General features: G+C 38.4%; 1 protein-coding gene across 1 annotated transcript in view; it reads right to left on the bottom strand.

The window, feature by feature from the left end:
• LOC138025698 (uncharacterized) overlaps positions 1–7,500 on the bottom strand; it is a 54,082-nt gene that overhangs the window by 37,781 nt on the left and 8,801 nt on the right. Inside the window, exons 5-6 of the mRNA XM_068872875.1 lie at positions 6,427–6,720; positions 5,804–6,100 (exon numbers count right to left, since the gene is read on the bottom strand). Of these exons, the coding sequence (XP_068728976.1) occupies positions 5,804–6,100; positions 6,427–6,720 (591 nt within the window). The remainder of the gene's footprint in view (positions 1–5,803; positions 6,101–6,426; positions 6,721–7,500) is intronic.

Below are 7,500 nucleotides of genomic sequence, written 5' to 3'. Positions count from 1 at the left end.
GCGAAAGAGAACGACAAAGACAAAACAGAATACCAGTAATAGCTCACACTTAGTGGAAGAAGTTACTCCAAAGTCTTTCCTCGGGCACTAAACCGTTTGTTATTTTTACGGATGCGTTTTTTCAAAGTGGATGCGTATTTTTAAAAGTTGTTTAATCGGTTCTTCCTTTTTTCAGGAATGAAACTCGGATTTTCATTGTCAACTGGAACTAAATAACAACTTTTTTTACTCTTTTGGACATAAGGAAAAAGTTTATTTGTTTGTTGGTTTTGCTCTAAAATCTGAGCGAGCAAGTGCTTTCTTAATTCGTTTGCCCAACTTGTTTTCGATGTGCCTCGACAGTGACAAGAAAATTTTGCCCTTATGTTATAAACACGTAATCGCAATGAGTTCTCGTAAAATTAGGGGGAAATTTCATTAGCTTGTGTTTTCTGAAGTTTGTTGAAAGCACCTAATCGTTATTTAAGTGTTGGAGTGGATCTTGTTTGAAGTTCGTCCTTTCTTGGTTGGATTGCCGCATTGTGCCGATTCTTGTTCCAAACTAACCTGGCGTGTTTCAATGAAATACATCAAAATGTGAATGATCTCGTTTTCAGAGATAAAGTGGAATAAAATACATCAGTAAAACTCTTTTCTGACCTTGAACTGGCAAAGTTTTTTTTTCCTTTTTATGGCTTCTAAGTTTAGCGTGATTCCTATTCGCTGGCTTTTGACAGTTGACCCTGAAATGGCTTCCTCCCTTTTCCATTCGCCCGCTGAGGGTATGCTTGTTTTCTTTTAAAACTCGAGCGTTTCAAGAAAAATTCATTGCCAAACTGGTGAATTCCAAAGTAAATATCACTCGAAAAACGAAAATCGTACTCAACGCCTCGTGATTCATGCGATATCGGTTTTTAGCGTTGAATTTTTCCGTGGAATTCACTAGTTAGGCAATGGAATTTTCTATAGAAGAAAGCAAAGAAAATACAGCAACCGGAAACATCAAAACGCGGACATTTCGCAACCTTTTTTTTTTTTCACAGGCAGAATAAATAACCAGGGAGCTCCGCTTTTAGGCTTGGCTAAATCTATTCATTCTGAAAAAATCAACTGAAAAAATTCAACGCAGGGTTACCACGCGGCCTTAAATCAAGGAAAACGAGTTCCAGGAAAGACCTTTTGATAGTGATTATGATTAAGATGATGATTTTAATAGACCCTATTTGTATTCTCACTATTGGACTGGAATAAGCCTGCAATGGAGGTTAATGCAGGGTAATATATTAAAAAAGTATTTGCATTTGAAAAGATTTCGCCGCCTTAGCTACCACTGCAAGCCAGTTCCATTCCAATACTCAGAATACGAATGTAGTCTATAGCAATTGAGGTTGTGAGTGACATCAAGATCCAGAGTGCGATTGAGATCAACATCGAAATAATATATAAACTAAGCCAAGCCTAGAAGCGGAGTACCCAAGTTATTTATTCTTACTGCCTCTAGGGTTAGTGAAAATAAAACGTTTCGAATTGTCAGCGTTTTGATGTTTCCGGTTGCTGCTTTAATAATTAAATCATCTTCTTTGCTTTCTTATATAGAAAAATTCATTGCCTAACTAGTGAATTCCACGGTAAATTCTACGCTAAAAACCGATATCGCATGAATCACGAAACGATGAGTACGATATTGGTTTTTCGAGTGAAATTTACTTTGGAATTCACCAGTTTGGCAATTAATTTTTCTTGAACCGCACGAGTTTTAAAAGAAAACAAACACACACTCAGCGAGCGAATGGAAAATGTAAAAAGCCATTTTAGAGTCTACTGTCAAAAGCCAGCGAATATGACCAGATCGGCAAAATACAGCAATGCAACCAAGAAAGGACGAGCTTGAAACAAGATCCACTCCAACACTGAAATGACGATTAGGCGCCTTAAACAAACTTCCGAAAACACAAGCTCATGAAATTTCCCCCTACTTTTACGAGAAATCATTGCGATTACGTGTTTATAACATAAGGGCAAAATTTCTTGTGACTGTCGAGGAACATCGAAAACCGGTTAGGCAAACAAAGTAAGAAAGCACTTGTTTGCTCGCATTTTAGAGCAAAACAAACAAATTAACTTTTTCTTTATGTCCAAAAGAGTACAGATGATTGTTATTTAATTACAGTTGACACCAAAATTCGAGTTTTATTCCTGAACAAAGGAAAAACCGATTAAACCACTTTTAAAAATACCCATCCACTTTAAAAAACGCATCCGTAAAAATAACAAACGGTTTAGTGCCCAAGGAAAGAATTTGTGGAGTAACTTCTTCCAAGAAGTATGAGCTAGTACTGGTATTCTGTTTTGTCGTTGTCGTTCTCTTTCGCTCTCCTTTCGTTTCTGTTCTAGTCATAGGTCCTCCAGGCATCATGCAACCTTATGAGAGCTTCTAAAGATATGCCAAAAATTGCAATACAGAGAAAAAAGCAGCTCTAAGCAAACTAAAATAAACACTAAGCTTAAAGTTTATATCCCGCAGATGCTTGACTTGAAAAACTGCGTAGCCACCAGTGTGGACCGCAGCTATCATGATATGTCAATCTGGATTGAAACCAGCGAAAATTACAGAGAGAAAACATTTTCCTAACCGTTTTCCACCTGAACACGAAAAGCGTTGAGTGTGTAAGAACTATAGTTGACGAAGTATGTCGGTGTAGCCGCGTCGAGTCACAGAAAGCGCGGAAAAAATGAAGCCTCGCTTATGTTTAGATGAGTTTACCTGTGTTGAGCCTGTAATCCAATCGAAAACCAGTACCTGGTCAGCGGTCAACTTAAAAAAAAAAGCAACTGACCTCGGTGATCTCTAAGCTTGAGCCCGCGATATGGTCAGGGGATACTGGTCAGCGGATACCTTGTTGTGACAGGTGTCAATTGATAAAAACATGGCTGTCCAATATTAAAGATGTATGCTGTAAACTAATTGTAGGTCAACACTAATGGCCATTCCTCACATTGACATTTCCCTTTTTATTCAACTTATATGACGTATAATCTACTTTAGACTTCAAATCTACTTCAAAGAAACAAACATTTCAATGTGCGGAGAATATTCAGATTAGGCGAGCCAAAGAGTTGAAGCCGGATCGATGGGTTCTCCTTGCATATTCCAATATCCACTAGGCTAACGAGACAAGCTCCTTAAAAATCGATTTTTTTAGAGTATTGGCATAGTAGTACTCAGCAAAACAATTGAAAGCTAACCGTCTTCAAAGGGGTTTTTAGACCTAAATACTGTAGATCAGCGCGGCTTTGCTTAGAAACGCTATTTCTTGTTGAACGAAAGCTCTAATTCTGCCTATTTCCATTCTTTTAACAGCGATAAGCTTGTCATCTTAAGATGGGATATTGCGTTGTGTAATTGTAAGGAAATGTCCAATGTCAGTTTGACGGATGGCCATAAGTGTTAATAACCTGTAAACTAGCATGATACTGGTCACATTGGCATACATGGAGGGGTGGAGGTATGAATGCACGGACGGTCGATGACGTTATGGCTATACAACCAAATTTTCTTCCATCGATAGGTTACCATATTTTTTTTAACTATGGTGCTCCGCGCGCGCGGAGCTCCGCTAAAATATTTTAGTCACAAAACCAATGATCCTTAAAGGAAGTTCTTAAGAAGTAACCGGGTGACGTAAGTTCTATTTCAGATCAGAAATCAATGAAAACGAAGTCACATTATCCTACGGTGGCCCACAAGTGCACTCCGAATTCCAAACTACACTCCCAATTCTAAACCTCACTCCGAATTCTATAACTCACTCCGAATTCCAAAAGCCGCACTCCGAATTTTAAAACTCACTCCGAATTCTAAAAACTCCCTCCGAATTCTAAAAGCCCACTCCGAAGTCTTACACTTCACTCATAATTCTAAAAGCTCACTGCAAATCCGAATAAAGTCGCAAGGGACTGGATCGAGCTACCTGGAAATGCATCTTGGGTAGTTGTCGTCCTCCCGCCATCTTGTTCGGACGAAGCAGCATCTTTTGCTCAAACTGTGGATACATTAAAATGTGAAGACACTGGCAGCTTTTGCCACAAATCGGGGAAAAGGTATGTAGGTCTCCCTTTTTCAGTTCTTTTTTGGGGATAACTCAGGAGGTTAAGTTTTGGATAACACCACAGATCTTATCTGTCATCATCATTTATTGAGTTTAGGCGGGCTTTTTGCTGTAGTACAAGCGGCAACAAAGTTCTAGCTCAAATTTTGCTGAAACTGTAGACATCTATAAAGCGAATTTGACTTAGTTTTGTTTCGTTTTTATTTATTTCTTTGCAAAAATAAACAGAATTACAGTTTGTGAGGCCACAAGTTAATCCTGGTCCCTCACAATCATCAGCCTCAGGTAAGGGGCTGATCACTTATCACATCGCAGAGATAAGCGGTGTTGCTATCGTAAGGCGTAAAATTTTGAAAAAAAACTCGCAAAGATAGGAGATATATTGAAATAGGAACTGCAGAATACCCACCCGTCAATTGCATATTATTTAAATAACTAGTGACTAAATGTAAGTTGCTTTTGTAGTACTTTCTTTATTTATGGTAATTCCCTTGTTTGGCACTGCGCATCTCATACTGCTCATAACATTGCGACTTCGGAGATGGCGAGAAGAATTATCATGATTTCACTTGTTTTGTGGCGACATTATGGCCACAGTTCAAGCAAAACCTGCCAGTGTCTTCACGTTTATGTCCACAGTTTTAGCAAAACATGCTGCTTCGTCCGAACAAGATAGCGGGAGGACCGACAATTACCCAAGAGGCATTTCCAGATAGCTCGATCCAGTCTCTTGCGACTTTATTCGGATTTGCATTGAGCTTTTAGAATTCTGAGTGAAGTTTAAGAATTTGGAGTGGGCTTTTAGAATTCGGAGGGAGTTTTTAGAATTCTGAGTGAAGTTTAATAATTTGGAGTGGGCCTTTAGAATTCGGAGTGAGGTTTTAGAATTTGGAGTTAGTTTTAAAATTCGGAGTGGGCTTTTGGAATTCGGAGAGAGTTTTTAGAATTCGGAGTGAGCTCTAGAATTGGGAGTGTAGTTTAGAATTCGGAGTGCGCTTGTTGGCCACCGTATCATTCCCTCAGGGAACTTGTTTAAACCAATAAGGACTCTTCTTCTGTTGAGCGATTTGCCAGGAGAAAACACAACGATTTATAATTCAATTTCTTTAATTTCTCTTCTGATTCGTGTCGGCCTTGTAAACAATACCATTGTTTAATTATGAACTTTATTTGAGTGTCAAGACTATTAAAAAAAAGAAAAAAAGTACATTTAGCGCTGTGGCTCTTACTAGGGGCACTGTACAAAAATCAAATCAAATCAACACATATCAAATAAATTGGGGAAAACCCGGAGAAAAATCTCTCAAAGAAGAGTAAGGAACCAACAAACTAAACCACATATGACGCCGAGTCTGGGAATCGAACCTGGGTGAGTGTTCTCTCTACTGCGCTATCCCTACTCCTTCTTTTCAAGAGGACAAAGGTTGAGAGTGCACGTGCTTGTTACCGAGTCAAAACAAAAATATTGAAGAATATCTTTACAAATCTACAAGGCCCACAGCCAGTAAATCAAGCCTCTCTTTTCCATTCCCTATAATTTTTTTTTTTTTGAAAGATTCAATGGTTGATCACTCAGTTGCGATATAACACTAAATATAGTCTAATTTACCAATAAATTAATTTACGGTGGGCTGTTTCTCATAACACTTGTCCACCCACGACCACTAATTACCGAGATTGGCTATATGATTAAATACGTTTCACTCAGAAAATACCTGTGGTTACAAAATGGTCACGAGAGCGAGGTCCATCTCCTTTGGAAGTAAACGCAGACACGTAGATTTTATAGCGCTGTCCTGGGTCAAGAGTCTTCAAAATTACCCAGGTCGAATTGGAAACGGTTACACTGCCTTCATCAACAGGAAACGACGCATTCGAGGCCTTCTGGAAAAACACTTTGTAACCCAACAGTCGACCATTGTGATACTGTCGAGGAATCGGACTCCATTGTATTGTCACATGATTCGATGAAATATTAGTTACGAATAAAGTACTTGGTGCACTGCTAGGAACTAAGACGAAAAAAGAATAAGTCTAGCACTTGTTGGATTGAACGTTTGAAAACCTATTCAGTTATTTTGAGTACCGAAAAAAGTCCATCCAATTAAGAATGCAAATAAACTTGTTTTACCCATGAAACCCAATCGCTTAACTGCTGGGCTGATTGTGCCTTGTTTAATTCCTAACTTTTTGCAAAATTAGACCAAGACAAAAAATCATCGGCGACGATTTTTATAGGATCACGTAGCAATTCAATGTATGAGTAGGTCGAAAGTGAAACACCAAGCATTTCACGTGTTATAAGAAATCGAGAGTCACACCAAACAGCTTTACTCACCTCCTTCATCCGTCATTGCTAGGAGAAACTCACTCTCAAATGGCGATCCATTAGTATCAATAGCTACAACACTGACGTTGTATTCAGTATAAGGAGCAAGATCTGTTATCTGAACCGATGTAATATTTGGAGAGAACAGTTTCCTGACAGGCGCAATGTTGTGACTGCTCTTTGCAATCACTACAAAGAAGCGCACGTCAGCGTTTAGTCGATCGTTGATATCCATCCAACGGAGCTGCAGACTATTAGATGTTCTGTTTTCAAAGATAATCTTCCACCCAGCCAAATACGTTGCTGAAATAAGAATTGACCAGGGGCCAGTTGTTCAAACGCCGATTAACGCTAAGGGACCGGTCATTATTTATGTAGAGAGGAGGGGGGGGGGTCAAGGCTGTTTTAGATTGGTTAGAGGGGGGACCTAATTTTCTTTTAAACAATTAATAGGGGGGGTCATCATTTCTTAGGTTTTGCAAGGGGTCTTGTCTATGCTTTTGCAAATGGGATTACTTTTACAAAATAAATTAATTTCAAAGATTTAGGTGATGAAGATGGACAAACCATTTAGAAGAATATTGTCATAAACTTCATTGCTTTAATATTTCACACTTTAATAAAAGACAAATCCAGATCAGCCTGTTTCAGTGTTTGATTTTGGCTGCATTCAAAATATTTGTTGGTTCAATAGCCCATGAAGTAATAAAACATGAATAAGATAACACAAAATGTATTGCTTTGCACCTTGGAAAATATATTGGAAAAAATATTTATATTTGGTGTCCAACATCTGAAAAGTGGCACTTTGATTTCAAATCTTGTGGTGGCAACTTTAGAAGATATATAACTTTTCCAGTGCTGGATAGGAATAATTTCCTACACTGCATGTACTGCAACAAAACACTACTTTATAGAACCAGTACTTTTCCAACAACCAGGGCCCGGTTGTTCAAAAGCCGATTAACGCTTATCCCAGATTAAAAATTAACCATGGAGTTTCTTTCTCTACTCCCAAATGCTGTTCAATGCCGATATTCGGCAAAACTTTACATTAGAAGAAGTAAATCTTGAAAAACAAAA

This window comes from Montipora capricornis, chromosome 12 (genome assembly GCF_036669925.1).
Source record: "Montipora capricornis isolate CH-2021 chromosome 12, ASM3666992v2, whole genome shotgun sequence".
NCBI classification, from domain to species: Eukaryota; Metazoa; Cnidaria; class Anthozoa; order Scleractinia; family Acroporidae; genus Montipora; species Montipora capricornis.
The sequence above is the reverse complement of the archived record's forward strand: the minus strand, read 5'-3'. Positions and strand labels throughout refer to the sequence as shown.